We start from the raw sequence: 27377 nt of genomic DNA on the forward strand, positions 1-27377 counted from the left end.
TCCTAATCCTATAAAGTTTAGCCCCAGACAAGGAAAAGAAGGTGTTTGAGGAAGGAGGAAATGAAGAATTAAAAAAGCATAATCCTTCCCTAGGATTTGTTTGTATAACTCTATTGTTTAGCTTTGGCCTATCATTATCAGTGCTAAATTTTACAGAATAGTTTTCTTTAAAAAAAATCTTAAAGAAAGATTGAATGGCCCAAAAGTTTAATTACATGAAAACATGAGTTTGGCACTCCCCCCCTCTCCCCGCCGCCCCATCGCAATCATTTTAGTATTCGACAATAGGCCCCAGGTTGAAATGACTTGCCCATGTAGTTTCTCTATGACATGGTGAAGTCATATCAAATCCCAGGGCTTACAGATAAATAATACAGGGCTTTCTGTCTCCAGTTAGTGAGAACAATCATTCCATTGATGGCCTTGCACAGGCTGACTTTAAAGACAAGACGAAACTTCTTTCATTGGCACAGAGACTGGAACAGGAGGTGGCCAGCGGAGAAGGCAGCCACAGCCTCCAGACGTGCAGCTACTCCTCAGCTGTCCCATCCAGGATTTGTTTGAAGGAGAATGGAGAGAACTTGTAACCAGCCCCGGTGTAGAACTTGTTTTGGAACTCCACCCTGTTGTTGGGGACAAGGAGAAGGGGAATTGAACACAGAAATGAAAGGCTGGCAGCCGGAAGGGAGAAGTGGAGAGAGTGTAAAATCAAGCCCCAGGTGAGGAAGGCACCCCTGGCAGCCACCACAGGAATCCTGGAGTTTCGAGGCTTTATTTTCAAACCCTTCTCTTGCCTCCCCCTGACACCTTCTTCTCCACCCTCCATTTTCTCCAGGCCTTCACTAGTGACCTCAGGGACCACAGCATAACCTCCCCTAGACCCCCAACCACCAGGGAAGTCCTTTCTGGGCAGCACTGTCTGAAGAGATGGTCATGGGACAACGTATCACCACGTGTTACAAGGTGGTTCACTTCCATCCTGATCTTCAACTGTGGGGCTTACATAACTGCAGAACCACCAGAGCCTTGACTTATACTTTTATAACTTACATAACAGATACCACAAATGGTCATTTCTGTGTTATTATGCTGCAGAGTTCATTTCTTTAATGACATGGGTAGATATAGCCTCGGGCAGGGAAGGCTATGACTCTCTCAAATCAACAGGTGAGATGGAAAACCTTTTCTTTATGAACAGTGGCCACAGACGGAGGGAGGAAGCATCATTGAAGCTAAGGAGAGTCTGGTCAGGACGTATGGGAAACCTGATGCTTCAGTAGAGAAGATACACCCAAAATTCTTGGCTGAAAATTGACCCAGGAGAGAAACAGAAGCCTAAGCAAACGTCCGCATATTCATCAGTCCAGTGATGGCCAATCGTCTCTGGACACATCTATGAATGTCAAGGGCCTCCAGGAAGAGCCTTCTTCCTGGGGGGTACCCTCCTTGAGTTTCCCTTTTCCGAGAACTATTTGCCTGTTCTGTCGGTGTAATTCCCACACTCAGCAACAAGGGCCAGAGAGCCCAGATTCACTCAGCATCTCCCTCTGTGAGCCTTTCCAATCCATCATCTTACCAACAGTTGGGGTGTCCCTTATGAAGCCAATTATAATAACAAATGAACATTTAAAAGGAATGAATGGGAACTAATAAATCTTCTAGAGCAGTCACTGTGTGTGTGTGTGTGTGTGTGTGTGTGTGTGTAAGACATCATTTAATATTACACCAAGAAGGGACGAAATTAAGGATCCAAAAAGGCACAGGAGTTGCTAATGTCACACAACAGGTCAGGATTTGAACCCAGTCAGCTAGCCCTCCCTCCCATCCACCCTCTTTCCCAAGAGAGTGTCTACACTACAAGCAGTTCATACCAGTGCAGCCGCAGGGCATGCAGGAAAGCGGAGAGGCCCTCCATGATCAGAAGGATGGCTACCGTCAGAACAGCGAACACGGCAAAAATGATGAAGACCCCAATGAGTCCTCCCCAGCCGCGCACGCGAAGGCCGATGTGCATCACCATCGTCCAGAGCACTTCAGACAGCTCTGCCAGACACAAGAGAAACACGCTCAGCCACGTGGTTTAAAGGGCAAATGCAGATTACACCCATACAGTAATCCTGGATCTGTACACCCTACAATTCAGCAACTCTGCTCCCAGGTGGAGGACGTGGGCATCTGTGCCCTAGGGTACCTGACTATGGTTATCTACAGCAGTTTTGGAGGAGTTTCCATCAAGAGGACAAGTGTATGATGGCACATTATTCACCAGTGAAGGTGAGCAAACCGTAGCTACTGGCAGCAACATGAAGGAACATCTTACGCCAAAGAAGCGAAACACAAAAGAATACATGTAATACGATTTAATACATACTGAATTGAAATTCAAATATGAAAGCCCTAACCCCTAAGGGATGGTACTTGGGAGCTGGGGCCTTTAAGAAGTGAATAGGGGGACTTCTCTGGCTGTCCAGTGGTTAAGACTTTGCCTCCCAAAACCGGGGCCAAAGGTTCGATCCCTGGTTGAGGAACTAAGATCCCACATGCCTTGCGGCCAAAATACCAAAACATAAAACAAGCAATATTGTAACAAGTTCAATAAAGACTTAAAAAATGGTCAACATAAAAAAAAAACCTTTAAAAAAAAAAAGAATTGATTAGGGTTAGATGGGGTCACACAGGTAGGGTCCTCATGATAGTATTAGTGCCCCTTATAAGAAGGGACACCAGAGTCCTCTCACTCCCCCTTCCAGGGACATACTATAATTACAGGAGTTTGTACAAGAAAACAAGCAGCCAAAGCAGTCAAGACCACACTAACTCTGAGCACCTGCTTTTCTGCTGTAAATCACCAACCAGGCTCATTTTCACTGCTTTGGTTTCTATTTATTTAGCACACACTTTGGCCTGGCTTCTCTGTTCTTGGCATGATGCCCAGGGCTGGGAATGCAGAGTTAAAAGCCAGGGTCCTTACCTCTCAGGAGCTCACAATCTAGTAGGGAGACAGGCTAACAAGACAGGGTTACAATCTGTACTAGGTCAGAGCACCTCGAGAACCTAGGGAAGGGCACCTTCCAGACTGGGAACCAGAGAGGAAGACCACCAGGAAAGGTGCCAACCATGTTGAGTTCTGAAGGAGGAATGAGACATCAGGCTGGGGAGAGGGTTAAAGAAGGGAAGAATATTACAGGTGAGGGAGCCGCAGGGCAAACACACAGAGGGCCGAGGTGGCGTGGCATCTTCAGGAGCCACAGGGCAGTTCCTCGTGGCCACTACACAGGAAATGGGGAGGGGGGTGAGGGTAACAGAGAGCCAGTGGGGGCATGGAGAGAAACACCAAGAGTCAAGACTGGAGAAGCAGGCAGAAATCCAGAGCAATTTCAAGTTAACTCCATGAGTCAAGATTCCAGACTTAAGTCATTCTTGGGGCTTGAATCTTTACCAATAAATACAAGCAGCCTGTAGAAACTAGGAAAGGCAAGGAAATAGATTCTCCCCAAGAGCTTCCAGAAAAATCAGAGCTGCCAGCACCTTGTTTTTAAGCCTTCTGCCCTCCAGAACTGTAAGAGAGACAATTTCACAGTGTTCTAAGCTGCTGTGTGCTGCGCTGTCACGTCGGCTATCATTTGCGATAATTTGCTACAGCAGCAACTGGAAGCTGATACAGAGGGTAACCATTTCAGCAATACAAAGCCAGACCTACTGAAAAAAAGTCACTTCTATTAACACTTTGAAAGATTCTGGCAAGCACACCAGAAACAACCCAGAAGGCACTTTCCCCTCCAAGTACACTGCATCTGCTTCCGAAGGGACGTGTGATGGTCACCCTGCCAGGTGGCCCACTCACTCACGTGCGTGTGCCAGACTGAGGGCCCAAAGCCGGAGGTAGGAGGCTGTGTTGGAAATGCAGCCCAAACAATACTCGATCGTGTGGATGGCCTGATGCACAAAGATGTCTCCAAAATTGAACTGAAAGAGAGAAATTTCTGATGTTACTCCATCAAGTACTTTCTATGCGAACATGTTACAAATGATATATGGAGAAGGCCTGGGCTCTGCTGTGAAGACATTTCTAGTTGAATGAGGGGGAAATAGGTGGAGAGAGTCACAGTAGCACAGGAATGTCTGGTGAAGAATGAACCTTAGCCAAAGAGAGGTCTGGCTTAGTCCTGGCTGCTGGGAAGCAGTCTTGAAACCCTTGAGATTACCCAAGGGAAAGACAAGTCTATATTCAAGCTCCACTGGTCCCTGGGACCACACCTCATCATCTTTGCTAATCTATACAGAGGCACTTGGTAGTTTAAGTGGGCGCTGGCCTCGCCTGAAAGACCTACCATGTGGTTAGAAACTTGAGACTTTGAGTCACATGTTATCAACCTAAACCCAACTCCAGGGAGGGAGTTGGAGACTGAGTGCAACCACCTGGACTGCACTTGGGTCAGTCACATAATGACACCCCAATAAAACATGAAACACAGAAGCTGCATGAGCTTCCTGAGTAAGCAACACAATAACACAGCCGCATGTCAGTGTCAATGCCAGGAGAGCTGTGCATCTCTAAGGACACAGGAGCTCTGCATTCAGAACCTCCCAGTGTCAGATTCTGCTGATGCGCCCCTTAGGAGGATTACTAATGTGCAGACTTTGGCTGTAAATAATACTGCAGTTGAAAGTACGGCATTCTCCTGTCTACAAACGACTCAACCCGAGGGAATCTGAGGGCTCCCCACCCCCGACTTGTGACTGATGTCAGAAGTGTTGGGCAGACTTGGAAGTCTGGAGATGTGTGCTGTTGACCTGGAGCTGGGCTAAACGTGGGTGAGGACTAAAGTGGGAGGAGACCTGGGGAGGGGTCACAGTGATAGGAACGTCTGGTGAGGAATGAGCCTCAGTCACAGAGAGGTCTGGCTGAGTCGAGCTGAGCCTGTATGTGCTTGGTCCTGGGAGACCCAGGTATGACTGTACTGGGGGAAAGAGCCGTCCAGCAGAGCCTGGAGTTGCCCCACAAGGGCAGCGGGTTGGTGGAGGAGCTGGCAGGGGCACACTGACTGGATATATCCTGAGGTGAATGAGGAAGATGGATGAGGGAGGTTGTACAAGACAGGCTGGGGCTTGATGAGTCAGAAGATGTGTGGGTTGCAGTCTAAAACATTCCAGCAGGTCTGAAGGACCTGCTAATACCAATCACCACTAACAAGGGTTATTCTCTATATCTGGAATCTTGTTGGGAAAACTTTCCATGATCCAATTTTTCAGTAATTCTGACTATCCACTGGTACAAATGAATACTTCTTTAAAAAGTAATTAATACCACAAATGGAGCTACTTATAGCATCTCTGAGGCCTCACAGGAACCCTCTTTCCACTCCAGAATTAGAAGACGCTCCAGTCAAAACCCCCAGCCCGGGGTTCAGGACTCTGGGTGACTTCAGTCATGGGATAAAAAGTCAGCTGCCTTGTCTGGGGAAACATGGCACATTCCCAAAGAGGGGAGTGGCTGCCCTTGGACAGAAAGGGACAGGGAAGGAGGAGAGAAGAACACGATTTGGGCATTCATGTGTGAGGCAATGTCACAAAGATAAGTGAACAAAGCCGAGAAAGAGCCAGGGTTGAGGCAGGAGCAGGCAATGGCAGCCGCTCATGTTTCCATTGGGGCGGAGGACTGGCAATAACCCACGTCTTGCTTCCAGATAAGGGACCAGATTTGGGCTCTGTGATTGTAAATGAGGGCACTGATGGGGAAAATAAACCAGCAGATTCCCAGAGGCATGGTTCTGAGCCAAGGGGTCCTTGGTAACATTTATGAGCTTCTGTGTTACTAAACTTGAAGCTGATATGCATCTCATACTCAGAGCAGTACCTGGGCAAAATTTTAAAATGCCCCCTGATTGGTTGGTAAGTAGCTGTAAACTCAAGTGCTCCCCCTTCCCTGGGATCTCCCCAACTTCCCATGACTTAGGGATGACAAGGCCACCCCCAGCAGGGTCCTCCCAGCCCTCCCAGCTCTCCTGCTTAAGTCCAACCTGATGGGCTGGTGCCCACACACTGCTAAGTCACTTCAGTCATGCCCACACACTGCTGCTGCTGCTGCGGCTGCTGCTAAGTCGCTTCAGTCATGTCCAACTCTGTGAGACCCCAGAGACAGCAGCCCACCAGGCTCCCCCGTCCCTGGGATTCTCCAGGCAAGAGTACTGAAGTGGGATGCCATTGCCTTCTCCGTGCCCACACACTACTGGCTGTTAAATACATGAGCATCCTCCCTGGCTAGAACTGACCTCTAGAACCTGTACAAACTGCAAGCCTTCATAGAGTGTCAAGTCCCAAATACCTCTTCTTTAAATAAGCCATTTTCCCCCTAACATTTTGACTGTGCAGCTTGTGGGCTCTCAGTTCCCCAACAAGGGATCGAACCCAGGTCACGGAAGAGATGGCGCCAAACCTTAACCACTAGGCCACCAGGGAGCTCCCTTAACTACCTCTTGATCGTGGTCATCCTGAGCCCCATGGGCACCTGCAGAAGCGCTGCGGCCAGAGCTGTCGCCCTCAGTGTTCTCGGTGGGGTCTTCTGGGATTCCGGAGGCCTGCAGCTGTCAGCAAACAAGAACATGTAATGGCAGGTTCACTTTTAGGATTACAAAAACCCTCTATAAAATTAAGGCTCTCATTAACTATTAGCTATGTTCCAGATACTGTTCTAAATTCTCGATTATCTCATTTACCTTTTGTAACAATGTTTTTTACGTAAACACAATTATCCCCCATTGTACAGAAAAGTAAACTAAGGTACAGAAAGGTTAAGAAATGAACCCACAGGATTGCACAGCTATTTAAGGCTAGTTAGTGACAGAGTAGCATCAGTAGGCAGTCTGATCCTGGGCATGTACTTTTCTCCATGGTGTTCAAGAAGGTGCCAGATTAATCATGCTCTTTACAATAAACCAACAGTCTTGTGACCCAAACAGCCAGATTTCTACAAGTAAATCTAACGAGGAGGGATTAATGAGTGCTACTGTCTGAATGCTTGTGACCCACACAAAGTTCATGTTAAAATCCTAACCCCCAAAGATGAAAGTATTAGAAAGTGGAACATTTGGAAGGCACTTAGGTCATGAGGGTGGAACCCCTGTGAATGGAATTAGTGCCGGTTATAAAGGAGGCTTCAGAGAGCCCCCTAGCTCCATCTGGTAAGGACACACAGAGACGATGCCAGCAGTGAACCAGGAAAGTGGTCTCACATGAAGGTGATGATACTGACACCCTGGTCGTGGACATACAGCCTTCAGAACTGTGAGCAATAGATATCTATTGTTTTAGCCACCCAGGATGTGGTACCTTTTTACACAGCCCAAGTGGACTAGACAAAGACTTTTCCAGCACAAACACACTTTTTATTTTTTTTTATTTTTACTTTATTTTGCTTTACAATACTATATTGGTTTTGCCATACACTGACATGAATCAGCCACGGATGTACATGAGTTCCCCATCCTGAACCCCCCTCCCACCCCATATTATCTCTCTGGATCATCCCCGTGCACCAGCCCCAAGCATCCTGTATCCTGTATCGAACATAGACTGGCGATTCGTTTCTTACATAACACTTTTTAAAATAAAAGCATTACTTTATAAAAATAGCTAAGAGGCTTCCCTGGCAACTCAGTGGTAAAGAATCCATCTGCCAATGCAGGAAATATGGGTTCGAGCCCTGATTTGGGGAGATCCTGCCGGGGAGCAACTAAGCGCATGTGCTGCAGCTACTGAGCCTGTGCTCTAGAGCCCAGGAGCTACGCCTGAGACCGTGAGCTGCAACCACTGAAGCCCGCGTGCCTGGAGCCCGGCCTCCACAAGAGAAGCCCCCACAATGAGAAGCCCAAGCACTGAGTAGCCCCCGCTTTCAACTAGAGTAAAGCCCACGCAGCAATGAGCACCCAGTACAGCCCAAAATAAATAAAAATAAAAACTTTTAATAATTTTTTTTTAATAGCTAAGAAAAGAATTCAAGAGGGAAAAAAATCTAGTTGCCATTCAATTTGGCCTGATTTTTATCCTTGAGTCAGAAAAGAATAGTTAACTCAAGTCACCCTGAAACTTGATGTCCCAAGGCTAAAGTTGTTCCTAGAATGATTTCACAGGTAGGGTATTGCAAATTAGGCAAGAAAGTGTCTTTAGCGTTCTTTCTTCAGCACATCTGCTCCTAATATTTGCAGACCTTTGGACAAAGGTACAAATGAAAGTCCACGTGCCACATGTTTAAATATTTTAAAGGTATAAATCAAGCCAACAAAGTCCCAAACAAAGTATATTCTGGCCTCTGTCTTGGCAAATAAATTCTCACAAGAGCTTGGAAAGCCAGGTGCAAATTCAACACCCCACACCAGGACAGGGGCACACAGGAGAGTTGGCCCCACACCTGGCATGTCACCCTTCCCTCCTCACCTCTGATTTCACCTCACAGCACAGGGACCGTGGCCTTGTGGGCACATGTGTGGGCACTCCCACCCAAGATGTCTACGTCCCACCCACACTCCCCCACACACTGCTGCCCCTTGACTACACCAGGGTCAGCAGTGCCCAGGGGCGGGTTGGCCCTTTGTATGACCCAGAAGTGGGCTTGAGTCCCTCTGGACAGGAATTCCAGCGTGCCCGGTATCAAAAGGGGCCTCTGGGTCAGCCTTTTCCCTTGGCCTATGGTTCCTTGCCCCATGGTGAGGAAAGGGTCTCAAGTTAACATTACTTTGTCTTCTTGAAATCCTATTTTCTCTCCCTGTCAACTTAAAGAAGAAAATATCAAAGAAGAAGTGGAAGACAGTTTTTCCATTTCCATCTCCTAAATGCTAGGCTTCTCTGGACATATCCTGAAAATGGTTCAAGTAAGCATAAACAATTGTGTAGAAGTGTGATCCGGAGGACTTGGAAAATCTCACTGACTCTTTTTCCTATTCAAAATATACTTTTCTACCCCTCTAATAAACATCTCACAATGTCTGAGCTGGATGCTGAAATAAAATGGTAATCAACTTGAAATTAGCTACTTGCAACTTTCTAAAAACATATAAAACACATGCAAAAAGACAGACACAGGTTGTACACAGCAGCACTATCTATACTTACTAACACTGGAAAAAAGCCGAATAACTATCAATACTTCAAGGCTTTCAAATTGTGGTGCTGGAGAAGACTCTTGAGAGTCCCTTGAACAGCAAGGAGATCAAACCAGTCAATCCTAAAGGAAATCAACCCTGAATATTCATTGGAAAGACTGATGTTGAAGCAGAAGCTCCAATACTTTAGCCACCTGATGTGAGCTGACTCATTGGAAAAGACCCTGATGCTGGGAAAGATTGAAGATGGGAGAAGAGGGTGACAGAGGATGAGATGGCTGGATAGTATCACCAACTCAATGGATATGAGTTTGAGCAAGCTCTGGGAGACAGTGGACAGGGAAGCCTAGCAGGCTTCAGCCCATGGGGTGGCAGAGTCGGACATGACTGAGCAACTGAAAAACGACTATCAATACATGAATAGATAACTAAATTTTGGTACATCCATGCAAGGGAACAATATATGCCAATCATATACATACAATCTCTCAAATATAATATCCAAGGAAGGAAGCCAGATCCAAAAGAAGGCACAGTGCATGATTCCATTTACATAAAGTTCAAGAACAGGGAAAACTAACCTACAGTGTTAGAAATCAGGATAATGGTCAACCGTGGGCCAAGAGGGACAGGAAGCAGGCACAAAGGGACTTCGGGGCCTGATGATGTTCTGAGTCTCCACCTGAGTGCTGGTCACACAAGTGTGTTCATGTGATACGTCACTAATATGCACCCTTATCAGTTGTGTACTTGTATGTGTGTAGTCAGTCAGTTCGGTCATTCAGTCGTGTCCGACTCTTTGCAACCCCATGGACTGCAGCACATCACGCCTCCCTGTCTATCACCAACTCCCAGAGTTTATCCAAACTCATGTCCATTGAGTCGGTGATGCCATCCAGCCATCTCATCCTCTGTCACCCTCTTCTGCTCCCACCTTCAATCTCTCCCAGCATCAGGGTCTTTTCCAGTGAGTCAGTTCTTCACATCAGGTGGCCAAAGTATTGGAGTTTCAGCTTCAGCATCAGTCCTCCCAATGAATATTCAGGACTGATTTCCCTTAGGATGGACTGGTTGGATCTGCTTGTAGTCCAAGGGACTCTCCAGAGTCTTCTCCAACACCACAGTTCAAAAGCATCAATTCTTCGGCACTCAACTTTCTTTATAGCCCAACTCTCATATCCAAACATGACTATTGGAAAAACCATAGCTTTGACTAGATGGACATTTGTTGGCAAAGTAATGTCTCTGCTTTTTAATATGCTGTCTAGGTTGGTCATAACTTTTCTTCCAAGGAACAAACGTTTTTAATTTCATAGCTGCAGTCACCATCTGCAGAGATTTTGGAGCCCAAAAATATAAAGTCTGTCACTGTTTCCACTGTTTCCCCATCTATTTGTCATGAAGTAATGGGACCAGATGCCATGATCTCAGTTTTCTGAATGTTGAGTTTTAGGCCAACTTTTTCACTCTCCTCTTTCACTTTCAAGAGGCTCTTTAGTTCTTCGCTTTCTGCCATATTTTCTTCTTCGCTTTCTGCAGGGACCCAACATTATAGTATTACAGAGGAGCCTGAGGAAATAGGACCTCTGCTCACATCCCCTGAGGCCCATCAGAACAAATCTGTTTACCATCTCTATGTATTGGGCCTCCTTAAGGTTTCATAGAGAGAACTGGAAAGAGACCAAATAATTCCATTATGGAATCATCTCGTGAATGGAGATGGGAGGAAATGTTTCGAACATGAGAAAGGACCATCTAATCAGCCTAAGGAATCAACCAACAGCCCTACACTCCAAGGGCCAAGGAGACAAACCTCCAATCAGTCTTTGGGAGCTCCTGTTCCCCTGAGCCAGTCTAGGAGGTACCATCCAAGATGGCAGACCACAGAAATACCTCTACTTTCTTCCGCATTGTACACATCATCCATGGGAGAAGGGAGAAATCCATCACTTTGAGTTCCACCACTATTTAAATAGTTTTGCTGAGCAAAGAATAAGACAAGCTATGCTTTGAGAGTCCCGGGACTCTGGACAGCCAGCAGGAACCCAGCCCTCAGATTACGAGCAGGTGGAGCTTCTAGGAAAAACAGCTGCATCTATGTCTGCAGAAAAGATATTTGCCACCTTCCTTTCAAACACCCATCACCTATTTGGACAATGGTCCACCTCAGCTGTCCTTCACCATCTTGGTCTCTCACCAGTTAACCAAACAATAAACAAGTATTCTTTGCTTTGCCTTCCTATGTGTGTATATCCCACATAAATTATATTTCAGGCAGGCTTTAGATCTAGTCAAGCCTGGCAGGAAAGAGTGGGAGGGGCAGGTGATTTAGAAAGACGGCGCCACCGAGGGACGAACCTCCTGAACTTCAGCCTCATCTGATCTAGATCCCTGACTCAAATGTCAGCCAGGTCACAGTTTAGGAAAAAAAGGTTTATCCAAATATATTCACAACCACTTAAAATACACTTGATCTCAGAATAGCCCATTTAATCTTTTGCACGAACAGAGGGAAGCAGAGACTGATCATTTCAAACAGCACCTGTGTGTCATTTCTAGACTCGAAAGCTCCCTGGACAGTTGATCTTCCTTATTCCTACTTGATTTAGGCAGACAGTAAATTCTTTATCAACCCCTGAGTAAACCTGAGGCTCCGGAGAAATTTAGACAAAAGGAGGAAGTGGGCTTAAACTGGTGTTTGCAAATAGAGTGAAAAATCACAAATAAACAAGAATGGACTTATTTGAATTTGTTTACTCCTCTAGCTTCCTCACACGATCTGTAACACGATAAAGCGTGTGCATACCAAGTCGATTCAGTTGTGTCCGACTTTGGCGACTATCAACTGCAGCCCACTAGGCTCCTCTGTCTGTGGCATTCTCCAGGCAAAAATACTGGAGGAGGTTGCCACGCCCTCCTCCATGGGATCTTCCCAACCCAGAGATCGAAGCCCTGTCACATTACATTTCCTGCATTGACAGGTGGATTCTTTACCACTAGCACCACCTGGGAAGCCCAACATAACATAGTAAAAGCCCACAGCTTTATGAAAAACAGTGTTCAGTACACACTAAACCTGTAGTATAAGACTTATTTTTAACTAAAAAGAAAACCACGTTCAGACCATTAACCAACCCTAGACTCAGTACACACACCCCAAGCACAGTTCGCAACACATAATCTTTAAATGTGACCACTAGGCTGGACCATAAGGAAGGCAGAGCGCCTAAGAATTGATGCTTTTGAACTATGGTGCTGGAGAAGACTCTTGAGAGTTCAGGGACAGTAAGGGGATCAAACCAGACAATCCTAAGGGAAATCAACCCTGCATATTCATTAGAAGGACTGATGCTGAAACTTTCAATACTTTGACCATGTGATGCAGAGAGCCGACTCATTGGAAAAGACCCTGATGCTGGAAAAGACTGAAGGCAGAAAGAGAAGAGGCTGGCAGAGGATGAGATGGTGGATGGCATCACCAACTCAATGGACGTGAGTGTGAGCAAACTCCGGGAGATGCTGAGAGACAGAGAGGCCTGGCAAGCTGCAGTCCACGGGATCACAAAGTCAGACAGTACTTAGTGACTGAACAATTATGCTGGAAACGAGATGACCCCAAAGAAAAGCTGAGCTCTATAGAGGAAGCATACCTGGGGTGGGCCAGTTCCTCACCTCTCCACCCTCACCTCAGCAGGCTCTTCAGGCCCTGGTACACCCAGCATTTTCTATAAATCCCTGACTTATATTTCAAGGGAACCCACACTCCTAACCACAGTGAGGGAACTGAAGGAGATGGTGCTTACCTGGGATTTCCGATGGTTGGCTCTAAGGATAAACGGCTTAATCAGAAGCATCCATGGCACAGAGATCAAAGCCATGATAACAAAGAAACTCTGGACTTCTTGCTGTAAGACCAAAATGGGAAGGTCTTAGCGCTTCAAGGTGACGGCACAGCATACTTTAGATGATACAAATGATTATTATGGATCAACTACACATGATCAATACACATGATCAACCATACTTCATTTGGAGAGATCACCAGCATTTCAGTAAACCCATTCGCCTTCCCATCGTGGGCTATTCCCACTGCAGAGAGAGACCTGTCAGTCTGGTGGTGTGGGGTGTCCACTCATGGCAGGCACAGGGAACTTCCTCTCTTTATTCCTTACTTTCCATGAAGCCCCTGATTGTACACCCACACCGTAGGGAGCCAGTCACTGGACAGGAGTGTTCACGAGCCACATCATAAGGGCATTTTATTTGTCTCATGTCTCCCTGACTCTGTTCTGTGCGGACAGTTAGCACTGGTCCTGGAAAAAGATCAGTCCTGGCACTCTACCAGTCACTCTGGAGTGACCAAAAGTCCTTGCATCACTTTAAGTCACAGACATTATCTCCATCCGTAATCCTGCTTTTTAAAAAAAATATATGTATTTATTTACTTGACTGAATATTACTTTATTTAATTGTGGTATGTGGTATCTAGTTCCCTCACCAGTGATCAAACCTACGCCCCTGCATTAGGAGCATGGCATCTTAGCCACTAGACCACCAGCAAAGTCCCTCCATCAGTAATCTTATATTTCCAGTATTACTGAGCCCTGCTGCTCTCACATCCAAAAAAAGTACTCACGACGGCCACTTGACTTGCACAGTCTCATTGTGGGTGAGTTATCTAATGGGTCAGGGACATCTGGACTGAACTCTTTCACTGTCTGTGTGTGTGTGTGTGTGTGTGTGTGTGTGTGCCACAATTCACTTCATTTTGGAATGAGACATCCATGGTCTTTGTGCCTCGTTGAAACCCAGGAGTCATCCCAGTTTATCATCCTGTTAGGTATTTCCTTTCACATCCTTGACCCCACCGCTTCTTCTTACCCTCCTGAGTCACCAGGTTTGAGGAGTGACCCATGGCTCCTGTGGTCTAAAGGACCAGGATGCTGGGGGAGGCTTTTTCAGAGCCACTGTGTTCAGAGTAAAAGGGAAAATGTTTCTTGAGCCCTCACATTTCTCTAACTCTCTGGCATGCTCCCAGTGAGATGATTTATCATCATCCCAACTGTAGCAAGATTTACCCCAATAACAGTGATTTACCCCCACTAACAGTGATAACATCTTACTTGCTCCATCTCCTACCCTCCTCCACCCTTAATTACTTACAAGGAGAACGGGAGGTGGGGTGGGAACCGCATGCAAGGCACTCGCCAGTCCCAGGCCCCTGCCCTCGAAGCTACCTCATTGCCTTCTGCCTGATTTCATATCATGCTTTCCCCTTCACAATGTCTAAAGCAACCAGACGTGTCTCCTGAGCTGTTGCTCTTCTCTTTGATACTGAAACACAGCACAAAGCAGCCAGGGCAGTATTGGGAGCATGCGTGCTCACTCAGTCATATCCAACTCTTTGCAACCCCATGGACTGTAGCCCGCCAGGCTCCTCTGTCCATGGGATTCTCCAGGCAAGAATACCAGAGTGGGTTGCCATTTCCTCCTCCAGGGGATCTTCCCAACCCAGGGATCAAACGCATGTCTCCTGCACTGGCAGGAGGATTTTGTATCACTGAACTACCTGAGAAGCCCACCAAATATTTATTTATTTGACTGTGGCATATGGGATCCAGCTCCCTGACCAAGGATAGAACCTGGGCCCTCCTGCACCAGGAGTACAAAGACCCATCCTTTGGACCACCAGGGAAATCCCGTGGACAGAGGAGCATGGCGTGCTATGGTCCATGGGGTCTCAAAGAATTGAACACGACTTAGCAACTAAACAACAACTAGAGTTTACTTTTGTAATAAAAGATTATTCCATTTTAAGATACTATTTAGAGCACTTACAGTTTCAAGCCAATCAATTTGAAGGATTATTTTTCTCTTTCTTCGCAGACAACGTACAAGCCAGTTTTCAACCCCACGGCTATAACCCATCAGGTGCATTACCCAAACAGAAACCACTGGAGCTGCCTCAAAATGTGGAGAAGTTATTCATTCAGGGCCTTCTGAAATCTGAAGAACCGAACACATTGGGTGCTGAGATGGCTCAGTCTTACAGATAATTACTCTCTGCAAAACCCAAGAGCAGGAGAGATTTGCCATAATCAAAATGCATGAAAGAAAAAGAAAGCCCAGAAGTACCTGATATTGGTACAGAGGTACATTCGAAGAGTCCTTGTAGTTAAATAGGAACATGTTGATGAAGTGGATAAGGATGCTCGGGGCTCGCCGGGACACAGAGACACTGAAGGAGCACCATTTGAAGATGATCATGAAGACCAGGTATCCAAAAAGACTCAGGATAAAAATCATCTCAGGGATGAACTGCAGAATGATGTTCAAAGTGTTTCTGAAGAACCTGGGGGTGGAAAACACACATACAAGAGAGAACACTGAAGGAATGCCAATCACTCACCATTCTCTCTAAAGACCCAAGTGTTCATTTTTTTGTTTTTTGAATCCTGCATCCTCTCTCCAGGTAAGTAGTAATCATGCATGGATGGAAAAATGAGAAAGAAAGGTGCTTTTGCACAAACAGTTCAGAGAGAGCCACGGTCTAAAAGGTAAAGTCATGAGGCAAAAGACAGGCTCACACAGACAGCTGGCGACCCGGGCACAGCTTCCTGTGCAGACCCAATTCATACCTACACAGTCAAGGGCATAAGGATACAGACGCAAGGCTTGACAGCTATTCTCAAAAGGATGCTCTGAAACAGGTGTTGGCCAACAACAGCCCATGAGCCAAACTGAGCCCATTATCTAGTTTTGCACAGCCTGGTTTTTACATTTTTTAATGGTTTGGGGAAAATCAAAAAACAATATTTTATGACCCAAGAAAATTATAGGAAATCCAAATTTCAGTTTTAATTTGACGGGAACACAATCACACTCATTTGTTTACGCACTGTCTGTGGCAGTGTTCATTCACGCTACAGCACTGGAATTGAGGAGCAGTGACAGAGACCACCTGCCCTGCAAAGCCTAGCATAGGTACTGCCTGGCCCTTCACACAGAAGGTTTGTCAATTCCTGCTCTAAGACACAGAGAGAGCCCCACGAGACTAAGCTGGGGGATCCCCAGGTAAAACGTCAGAAGAGCCTGTTAATGACAAGAGCTATTGCAGGGAGAATGGAGATCCCGTGATAAAGCAGGCTTGAGAGAGATTGTGGAGGCTGGCCTGACACACGACGCTAACCACAGTCCACCCAGCAAGTCCTTTCTGGTTTTATCCTGGTTTTACCTCATGTCACTCTCACAGCACTTTCAGGCAGGCAATAGCACCAAGGCGTTGTCCTTCACTTACTCACCAAATCGTTCTGATTTTTCAAGTAGAATCATATGTGTATTGGTTTTCCAATAGACATGGGGCACCACAAGACTGTTCTGGCCAATGAAATGGGAACAGAGGTGGCACGTGTCACTCTGGGTGGAAGCTTAAGAATCAGTGTGTAACGGACCGCTCTCTCCTGCCACAGCAACTCGCAACTTCTAGGTGGCGGCCGCCCATCAGCCCTGGTCCTAGTGTGAGGATAAGATGAGCAGCACCCCCAGTGGCCCATCATGACATGTATCATGGCCTTGAGACACTGAGATTTGAGAGTTGCTTGTTTCTACACAATAACTGACCCATTCTGACTCCTCTATTCCCACTCTGTGGAAGAAAACAATCACAGACACATTCAGCAACACATCTGTGATCATGCAGCGACAAGCATGTCAAATCTGATTCTAAACCCTGCATCATTTCTGCAGTACGGTACTGCACTCCTGGAAGGTGGGTTTTGGTGATACCTACAAGCGGCCGTGTCCATACAGGGTCTCTAAATAGGCTGTTTTCAAGCATTTACAACTTTAGCACAAATATGCAAGTTTGACAAGCTTTGGTAGAGATAGAGCATAACAGAAAGGATAGCTGGAGAAATTAACCACCAAAGAAGTAAAAGACAGGCTACTGCCAGTATGAAGAAATGAATACCACGTGGAATTCAGAATCTGAGGGCACTCTGGCCCAAATGCAGTGGGGCTGAACCCAGACAGAGCAGCAGCTGAGGCCTGGCGGGTTGGGAGGAGACAGAACACTGTGGCTGCAGCCCATGGGGTTATGAGGAGTCAGACACAACCATGAGGCTACGCAACAACAACAGCACTGTGGGCTTGCAGTCTCTTCCTGAACTCTCAAATATTTCTCAGGTGAAAGGCGCACTCGCTCAGGAGAAACAGAGGTATCATTTCTGGCAAATCAGCTTGTCCAAGCTCACGCCAAGAGACCCAGGATGGTAAAGAATCTGCCTGCAATGCAGGAGACCCAGGTTCGATCCCTAGGTCAGGAAGATCCCCTGGAGGAGGAAATGGCTTCCCCACTCCAGTAATCTTGTCTGGGAAATCCCATGGACAGAGAAGCCTAGTGGGCTACAGGCCATAAGGTCGCAAAGAGCTGGACGACTAAGCAACTAACACTGTCACACACCTTACGAAGGAAACTTACAGATGGATGCAGGACCGAACTGGTGGCCCTGTCACCACTCATCACCGACATGGTCAGACCAACAGGCAGAAAGTTCATCACAGAACCTACCTGTAATTGAAAAGGCTGAGAAGGACACCAAAAACCATCTGGACAATTCCCAGGATAACTGACATCTTCATCTTATAGGAGTTCAAAAACGTTAGCTTGTTTGAAGCCAAGTTCCAAATCTGGAAGGGAAAAAAGACAAGAAGCACATGAGACCAAAGGGAGAAAGCAGCACTGACATGCACACCCCACCATGTGCAAAACAGATGATAGCTGCTGAGAAGCTGCTGTGTAACCCAGGAAGCCCAGCACTGACATGCACACCCCACCATGTGCAAAACAGATAGCTGCTGAGAAGCTGCTATGTAACAGGAAGCCCAGCCTGGCGCTGTGTGATGACCTAGAGAGGCGGGATAGGGAAGGGGAGAGAGGCAGTGTATGTATGATTATGGCTGATTTTCACTGTTGTATGGCAGAAACCAACGCGAGATCGTAAAGTAATTTTCCCCCAAATTAAAGAAAGAAATACATGAGACCAGAGTCTAGAAGTTCTATCAGAGTCAGGTACTAGAGCTATGTTTGCTCTGAGAAAGTCACTCGGGAAAGCACCTCCACTACCCTGATCAACCACTTTGGCATCAGAGCTGCACCAGGCTTGTCCTGCACCCTCTGCTTTGCCTGCCTGGTTGGCCAGTACCCACAGGATCACTCAACACGGTGAGGGCAGGGTTACCTGTACACTTTAGACCCAGCCTGGAAAAGCTAAAAACATTCATGGGTAAGTACCAGGCATATACTAAGCCCTTTAAGTGTATTTATCTCATTTAATTCTAATAAAAAACCCTATGAGATAGTTATAAGTATTCTCACTTTATAGATAAGTACAATTACAAAATCTCAGGGAGACTGTTATTTACACACTCAGGGAGAAATAATATAACAGCAAATGGGGCATTTATTCCATATGCACCAAACTCTTCTGGGTGTTTTACCTATAAAATCCATTTACTCTTCTTAGCAACTCTATGAGGACTATTATTACACCCATTTTACAGACGAGGAAACAGAGACACAGACATAATAATTTGCTCAAAATCACATAGCAAGTAAACAGAAAAGCCAAGATTTAAACACAGGCTGTCTGATCCTAAATCGCCGGCTTTTAACCACTGTGTAATGTTCATTTATTATAAAATATTTACAACACTTTTAGAAAATCCCCTCAGCTGATACTCAAATATTTTGTGATTTGATTCACAAATAGATGTGTAACACAGTTAATAAATGCAGCTGTAGAAATTTACGTTATGTAAAAATCAAACCCTTCATTAATATATATAAGTGCTATTAATAGAAATGTTCTAATAAAGAGATCATCTCTGGGGAATCAGATTGTAGGAACAGGAAAGGCAAGAAAGCCAACTCATTCTTTAAAATAATTTTTGCATTATAAGGAGTTTTAATCATATATATTGTTGCTGTTGTTCAGTCACTAAGTCACATCCTACTCTTTGCAATCCAATGGACTGCAGCACACCAGGCTTCCCTGTCCTTTACTATCTCCCGGAGTTTGCTCAAATTCACGTCCATTGTGTCGATGATGTATAATTATTTTACAAGAAAAAGACTAAAACATTTTAAAAACCTAAATGTTACTAGGAAAAAATGTATCATTTTCAGCATCCCACCTTGCCTTTCACCCTCACATTTTTCTAACTAGTGGGCAGATGACAAAATTGAATGCAGACGAGAGACCATTTCCCAGATAGCTAAGTGGTAAAGAATCTCCTGCCAATGCAGGAGACACAAGAGATGCAGGTTCAACCCCTGGTTTGGAAAGATCCCCAGGAGGAAGAAATGGCAACCCACTCCAGTATTCCTGCCTGGAAAAGCCCATGGACAGAGGAGCCTGACAGGCTGGAGGCCATAGAGTCGCAAAGGAGCTGAACACGACTGAGCACGCACGCAGAGACTGGATTACTCAGTTTTGAAAGGCTAAGTACGCTATTCTCCGTTTGTCTGTGAGGAGCAAAACTAGACAGATAGGATTTGCTGATGCATCAGATGGGGGCTGTGAAGGGAACAGACAAGACGGTGGGAGCAATGATATTCAAAGGAAAGAAAAGTCAAACAGACCTTAAAAATCACACCCATCTATACTCCCCCTCTGCCTGCCTGCTACTCGTGAAACTCCTAGGACCAAAGATAAAGCCTTCCAGTCTACAAAAATAACAACTTGTGTTTATTTTTAGCACCTTGCAGCTTACCAACCAGGCTTCAAGGATTTAACCTATTTTGATAAAACTTAAAAGGCAAGTGCCAAGTAAAAACCAGTCCTGGGTGATGCTCGCTGTTTTTATAAGAGAGGGGAGGCAGGCAGAAAGTGGGAGGACTCAAAACTGAAGAGACGGTGAACCCCAAGAGAGGAGAGACCAGAGAACCAATTTTACTGCAGTATTATCCCTCAATTAAAAGCCACTTGTTATTGGAAGGAAAGCTGTGACAAACTTAGCATATTAAAAAGCAGACATCACTTTGCCGGCAAAAGTCTGTATAGTCAAAGCTATGGTTTTTCCAGTAGTCATGTATGGATGTGAAAATTGGACCATAAAGAAGGATGAACATCAAAGAATTGATGCTTTCGAACTATGGTGTTGGAGAAGACTCTTGCGAGTCTCGGACTTCAAGGAGATCAAACCAGTCAATCCTAAAGGAAATCAACCCTGAATATTCATTGGAAGGACTGATGCTAAAGCTGAAGCTCCAATCCTTTGGCCACCTGATGCAAAGAGCCAACTCACTGGAAAAACCCTGGTGCTGGGAAAGATTGAGAGCAGAAGGAGAAGGGGGCGGCAGAGGATGAGATGGTTGGATGGCATCACCAACTCAATGGACAGGAGTTTGAGCAAGCTCCAGGAGACAGTGAAGGACAGGGAAGCCTGGCCTGCTGCAGTGCATGGGGTTGCAAAGAGTCAGACATGAGTTAGTGACTGAACAACAGCAACATTATTCCTCTCAACTGTCAGCAAGTAAAACTGTGGTCTCAGGTTCTCTTCCAACAAAAAGAGCATAGAGGAGACGTTTATGAATCTACCAAGTTCAGGTCCAGATGCTCGTGCTCATTTGGAGCACAAGCCTGCCATCTGCTGGTGATATGTGCTAAGGCCATGGTCCCAGTGGCTTTGCTCTAACAGGTGCGCGTGACTTCTTGAAATCGCTTTGCACCTGAAGTTTGGGCAAAGGAACACCTTTGTCTGGCTCAAATCCAACTGAAGTAGATATAACAAACCAATTAGAGTTAACACATTTTTTAAAACTTTAATTCTATGCAGTAAAATAAAGCAAATATAAAAGCAAATCCATACTTCTCTAGGAAAAAGTTAAGATGCTAATCATTGGAAGAAAATGTCAAAGTTGGGAACCTGGCTAGGATGCTAAATTGCTTATCTAATAAGCATATTTTCCAGGCAAACAAGGGCCTTTTAAAGAAGCAATTGTTAACCACCAAGGTATGATTGAGAAGAAAGAGGCAGATGTTTGGGAAACTGCAGGGAAAATGACCCAGTGGGGATATAGGGTACAGGTAGGATGTGTACTCGAATCTGGGGCAGTGTGTCACAAACACCTCCAAGACCTGCTCTTCTATCTCAACACATGTTTGTGGATTTCATAGGTCCTAGTGCTTTCTTCCCCTCCACCCAGAGGAGGGGAAGAAATCTCCTCAGCAAGACATTCTACGTATGAAATATTTAACCTCAGAAGACATTATTACCGGATCAATTCCAAATGGGTATGGATTTCCAGAGTATACTCCCGGAACGGCTGGGTCCAGCTGCAACAGAGGATTCGTTTTCAATACCTGCATACTATTGAGAGCGAAAGGAAAAACAAAGACAAAACCAATGATCAGCCAGAGGCAGGAAAAATACTACAGGAACATCAGTCATCCACTTGCAAGCAGCCAGTCAAAGCCTAACTCTTGGTGTGACTCACCAACTGGCTCATTCGATTAACAAATAACCGTGCTTCCCTGGTGACTCAGGGAGTAAAGACTCTGCCTGCAATGCTAGGACACCAGGGTTCGATCCTTGGGTTGGGAAGATTCCCTGAAGGAGGAAATGGCAACCTGCTCCAGTATTCTCGCCTGGAAAATCCCATGGACACAGAAGCCTGGCAGCTACAATCCATGAGGTCGCAGAGAGACTGAGTGACATTTACTCACTGAATAACCACTATGTGCTAAGCTACAGAAATTACCCTCTGGCTCCCAAGGAGGTCACAGTCTGAGTTTCCCAAGGGCTCTCAGCCTGATGAGGTAAAGCAAAAACTATCCTACATCAAAAAAGAAGCGGGGGAAGGGGCGCCAGGAGCACACGTGCGTGCACACTCAGTCGTGTCTGACTCTTTGCGACCCTATGGAGTGTAGCCTACCAGGCTCCTCTGTCCATGGGATTTCCCAGGCAAGAACGCTAGAGCAGGTTCCCATTTCCTTCTCCAGGGGATCTTCCTGACACAGGGATTGAACCTACGTCTCCAGCGTCTCCTGCACTGGCAGGCAGGTTCTTCCAGCTGAGCAACCGGGGAAGCATAGAAGAAATAAAATCCAGCCTTGGGATCAGCCTGGGAAATCTCCTCTGGGGGCCCAAGAGCTGATCCCGGAGGAGTGAACTGGCTTCCACACGTGGCCCCTGACCTCTGGGAACCTCAGCCCCTGAAAGTTATGGTCCACTGACTGCCTTTAGGGAGGAGAAGGGGACAACCGAGGATGGGATGGCTGGATGGCATCACGGACTCGATGGACATGAGTCTGAGTGAACTCCGGGAGTTGGTGATGGACAGGGAGGCCTGGCGTGCTGCGATTCATGGGGTCGCAAAGAGTCGGACACGACTGAGCGACTGAAATGAACTGAACTGAACTGACTGCCTTTAAACCTGTGTCCCTTTCTCACTCAGAAGTACAAATGTCAATGAGCAGGAACTTCTTACTGTCTGTGCAAACCTGACGGGGCTAAGAACATTAGGGTTTAATTTTTTTTTTTTTTAAGAGCGCATGTCTGTGGAGGGGCCCAAGACTGAGTAGCTGAAAGGGTGAAGAGCAGGACGGTGGTACCTTAGGCTGCCTAGAAGTACATTCCCTCCCTCCTGCAGCTAGGGCGGTGGTGGTATTTGTAGCCCAGTGCAGGGAGTTCAGGAAGCCTGATTACGCCGACCAGGCCCCCAGTGCCAGTGGAAGCAGCTGGGCCTGACTGGCCATCTCAGACCCAGACCCCTGTCCAAAAGGCACACCTCAGCACAAATGCTTGGATTTCACTATCAGAGATGTGTTTGTGTGACAAAATAAAAAGAGGAAATTGGCCTGGTGCCCACAGCCAAGCCATAGTATCTGCTGTTGAACATAAGCAATTTCAGGGAACATCAGATAAGGCCACAGGGTGACCGTGGTGGATCAAGACAAAAACAAGACCATTTCACAATCATATCTAATGTCGAAACAGGTACATTTCAAGATAAGGACGCTGTCCAAACCACAAAAATGACCTATCCTTCCCCTTATCCTCCCTGAGGCCAAATCCTCGAAGCCCTTCTAATAGCCTCTTACTGAGAGTGGTGCACGGTCCCCAGTGAAGGAGGTTGTGACAGCGTCTCTAGCCCACTGTCAGGGTACACAGGCCCAAGACTTAGCTTGCAGTCAGTGACCAAAACCCTCCGCTGTGTCCTCTGCCGGCTTCCCTTCACCTCCCTGCTAAAGCAAGTCTGCTTCACATCATCCATGTGTGGGCATGGGACCCAGCCTGGGGCCTCAGTCTGGGCATGGCCTCAAAAGCCTGGAACTGAGGGCAGAGGTCATTTGCCTGCACACAAAAGAACAATATTCTGACCCACATTTGCAGAGTGACAGCCAACCATCAGACTCAGACCTTTCCCAGGCACATTCCAGGGCAAATGAAAATTTGTGTGCATGGTTTGATAAAGTTTTGTCAATTTAACACATTTCCGAGTCCATCACTATGCTTATGAGTGCAAACCTGAAGAGCAGCACTAAGCAAGCTGTCTTCAAATGGATGAAAGTTTTGTTCTTCGAGGCATCTCTTCAGGGTACTAATTGCAAAGAAAAAAAAAAACCCATAGATATGGCCATCTGTAATTGGAATCCTGCAAAAATGTTTTCCTTCTTCATTTTATTTATTTATTAACATTCCTGTCCTCTACTACAGGGCACTTGGACCCAGCAGAGGGACTAAAAGGAGATTCACGGAGCCTCAGTGACACACCCCCCTGACTACTATAGCCCCTCTGAGGCCCCCTTCAGTCAGTACCAAGCCCTCACATGCACTTGGGACGCTCCACATCAAAAGGAACCCTGTGTTGAATCTTTCCTAAGAAATCCTGGGATGAGATGGATGGTGTTTTCTCTCTTCCCACTTACAATATGCAGTGCAGATTTGGCAAGCAGCTAAGACCCTTGACATGCCTTCAATAGAAAGTCCTACCGTGCTTGGGAGAGAAAACACGGAGGAAGGGCTATGCATCCGGGCAGGCATCTGTCTCTCCTTTCTCGCGGTGCTCTCCGGTCACCTCCCCTGGACGCTCCAGGGCAAAACAGAGAAACCTGAAACTGAACTGAAGCATCTGTGGGGCAGACGTGAGGAACATCACCTGAGGCTTTTCAGTCTCAGTATGTAGCCCCTATTCCCTGGTGGCTCAGTGGTAAAGACCTGCCTGCCAATGCAGGAGACACAGGTTCAATCCCTGGGTCAGGAAGATTCCCTGGAGAAGGAAATGGCAACCCACTCCAGTATTCTTGCCTGGAGAATCCCATGCACAGAGGAGCCTGGCAGGCTATAGTCCACGTGGCCACAAGAGTCAGACATGACTGAGCTACTAAAACAACAAAGTAACCTGGAAGCTCCCTGGTTATCTCGTGTGACGCTGGCAGCCCAAGGTCCCCCAAAGATCACAAAGTACTCAACATTCCCATGGGTTTCCCTCAAAGCTCCCTCTCCTCCACGGCCCTCCTCCCTCAATTCATCACACTGACCCACTTTTCAAATTCGAAAACCTTTCTCCCTTTCCCCAAATCTCCATTCCTGAAGAGCTATTTCCATTCTGATGACTTGTGTGTCTGATTAACAGCACAATAACCAGGGATGCCTGCGGGAAGTGTGCTTCGGGCAAGGGGATGCAAAGAGTTTCCAGGTCTCTCTTTCCTAAAGCCAAGACTTCTCCCCACCAGCCAGCCCACAATATCCCCTGCCTTCCTCACCCCGTCAGCCACAAGGCAAATACAGGGAACTAGCCGTGCAAAACTTTTTCCTTTGCTTTTAACCAACCAAGCTGCTCTGAGCAGTCAAAGATAATGCCCTTCTGCTAAGCCTAGGGCTTTGAACACTGGAAACCAATCATTCAAACAGCTTAACACTAGCATCAGCCTCTCTTCAAGCAAAGCCTCCTAAGTGTGTGGATGCATAATTTCACTCTCTCCAATTCCAGGCCAAGCAAGAAAGGCCACCTTCTTCTCTCAAAGTCTTCTTGCTTCCACGCCTGCTACTCGGATGCCCAGTTTATACCTGATTCACCCTTGTTTTCACAGCAGTGCCTGGGAGTGGGATGCACTCCAGGATACCTACTTAATACAGCTGAGGTTTTGAAAAAGCTTTCCATGCATAACAGTGACCAGCACAGTTAACTGAGGAAGTGATACAAGGTCTCACACTCAATAGATAACACTGAATTATTTGTTCAGTTGGTGGGCACACCTCTGGGCAGAACCAAGCACAGAAGCCCCCGGCATGAGAACAATCACTGAGTGCACCTGGATGACCAGTCAGTGATCCATCTCTGTCCCAACTTACCTCCACGTGCCATTTCTGAACATGGGTTGGACACTCCAGGAAGAGCCAAAGATGTTCAAAGACTTGGCGAAGCAGTCGTTATAGATCAAGCCCGTGTAGATGGAGAAGATGCCCATGAGAAGGATGAGGTAGCGCCCATGGAAGAAGGTGTTCCAAATCTGGCCCCAGGAAGACAGAGGACAACAGTCAGTGGGCTTCGAACCAGACCCCAGGGACGTGTTTTACAGGAGGCCCCCAGCACCACTGGACAGCTGCAGCCAAGACACGGGCCTCCTACACAGAGGGGCAGTGTCAGTCGCCAGGCAGGCGTCAAAGTAACCCAAACAGAAAGGGCAAACCCACCCTGATCTTCTGAGCTTCTAGAGCTGATCCAGAAAAGTCCTGAAATGGCAGCTATTGAGGAAACAAACCACATAGCCTCACAGCCTTTAATTCAGCCTTGGTTAGAAAATGTAACTGAAGCAAAGTGTCAGCTGTAAAGGACGCACTTGAAAGTGAGCGACTGCTGCCTTACTCCTTCCAGGAGACAAGAACAGAGCTGCCACTTACGCTGCTAAATTGTATGGCAAATCAAATCTATACTTGTGACACTGAGGGGGCTTCTCTGGTGGCTCAGACGGTAAAGAATCTGCTTGCAGTACAGGAGACCTCCCTTTGATCCCTGAGTCAGGAAGATCCCCTGGAAAAGGGAATGGCAACCCACTCCAATATTCTTGCCTGAAGAATCCCATGGACAGAGGAGCCTGGCGAGCTACAGTCCATACAGTCGCAAAGAGTCAGACACAACTAAGGACTAACACTTTACTTTGACTGATAACACTGAGTCTCCAAGCACATCCACCAAGAAAAGGGAAGCGCTTTCTGTAAGACTGGTTGATGTATATCAGTCATTCTCAAAACTGCATAAGTATGAGACTTTAAGTATTAATTATAGGAAAGCATATCCGTGAAGATGCTTGTCATGGAAAACACTATTGGACATAGGTTGATTCTCCCACTAACCCTGTTTATTATGGACTAGCTATGGTATCATTGAACTAGCTTGATTTAAGTCAACTTGTATTAAAGATGGCAGGTATTCTTAAAATTCAGGATAGAGTTAAAAGGTATGCATCCAGTTAAAATGTACTACAATGGACACAAAGTGACACTAACTGATTAACCATAAAGAAGCTGAGCACCAAAGAATTAATGCTTTTGAACTGTGGTGTTGGAGAAGACTCTTGAGAGTCCCTTGGACTGCAAGGAGATGCAACCAGTCAATCCCAAAGGAAATTAGTCCTGAATATTCACTGGAAGGACTGATGCTAAAGCTGAAGCTCCAATACTCTGGCCACCTGATGCAAAGAACTGACTCATTGGAAAAGACCCTGATGCTGAGAAAGACTGAAGGCAGGAGGAGAAGGGGACACCAGAGGATGAGATGCTTGGATGGCATCACCGACTCAATGGACATGAGTTTGAGCAAGCTCTGGGAGTTGGTGAAGGACAGGGAAGCCTGGTGTGCTGCAGTCCATGGGGTCACAAAGAGTCAGACATGACTGAACTGAATTGATTAAGTTGAAACAATGCAGGCTTGAGTTGTCTCAATCTTCACAATTCTGTGAAGGGACTTCATGGAAAATGTGGAAATTTCAAGTGTGAACGGATGTGAAGACATGATATTCAGGATTCCTCAGTGTTACATAAGGACACTGAGAATGGGCTGACTGTAGAAGGGCTCTGCCATGAAAAAATAGTTGTGATATTTTGAGTGAAAAAAAAGGAAGCTACAAATTAACATGGACTATTTCATCTCAATTTTAAAAAATTATATACTTGTGTATAAACACAGAAAAAAGCATTAATTGTAATTTTCTCTAGGTAGTTAGATTATTGTATTTTCCCAATTTTTACAAGAAATATATATTGCTTTTCTAA

General features: G+C 46.2%; 1 protein-coding gene across 1 annotated transcript in view; it reads right to left on the minus strand.

Moving 5' to 3' along the window:
- Positions 1-523: 523 nt before the first annotated feature.
- Positions 524-27377, minus strand: part of ATP6V0A4 (ATPase H+ transporting V0 subunit a4) — a 44816-nt gene continuing 17962 nt past the window's right edge. Inside the window, exons 12-20 of the mRNA XM_052639257.1 lie at positions 25458-25615; positions 21377-21470; positions 17668-17786; positions 15234-15450; positions 12902-13003; positions 6474-6584; positions 3849-3966; positions 1872-2043; positions 524-623 (exon numbers count right to left, since the gene is read on the minus strand). Coding sequence (XP_052495217.1) covers positions 530-623; positions 1872-2043; positions 3849-3966; positions 6474-6584; positions 12902-13003; positions 15234-15450; positions 17668-17786; positions 21377-21470; positions 25458-25615 — 1185 coding nt within the window. The 3' untranslated portion in view covers positions 524-529. The remainder of the gene's footprint in view (positions 624-1871; positions 2044-3848; positions 3967-6473; positions 6585-12901; positions 13004-15233; positions 15451-17667; positions 17787-21376; positions 21471-25457; positions 25616-27377) is intronic.

The sequence above is a fragment of the Budorcas taxicolor genome, chromosome 4, assembly GCF_023091745.1.
Source record: "Budorcas taxicolor isolate Tak-1 chromosome 4, Takin1.1, whole genome shotgun sequence".
Classification (NCBI taxonomy): Eukaryota; Metazoa; Chordata; class Mammalia; order Artiodactyla; family Bovidae; genus Budorcas; species Budorcas taxicolor.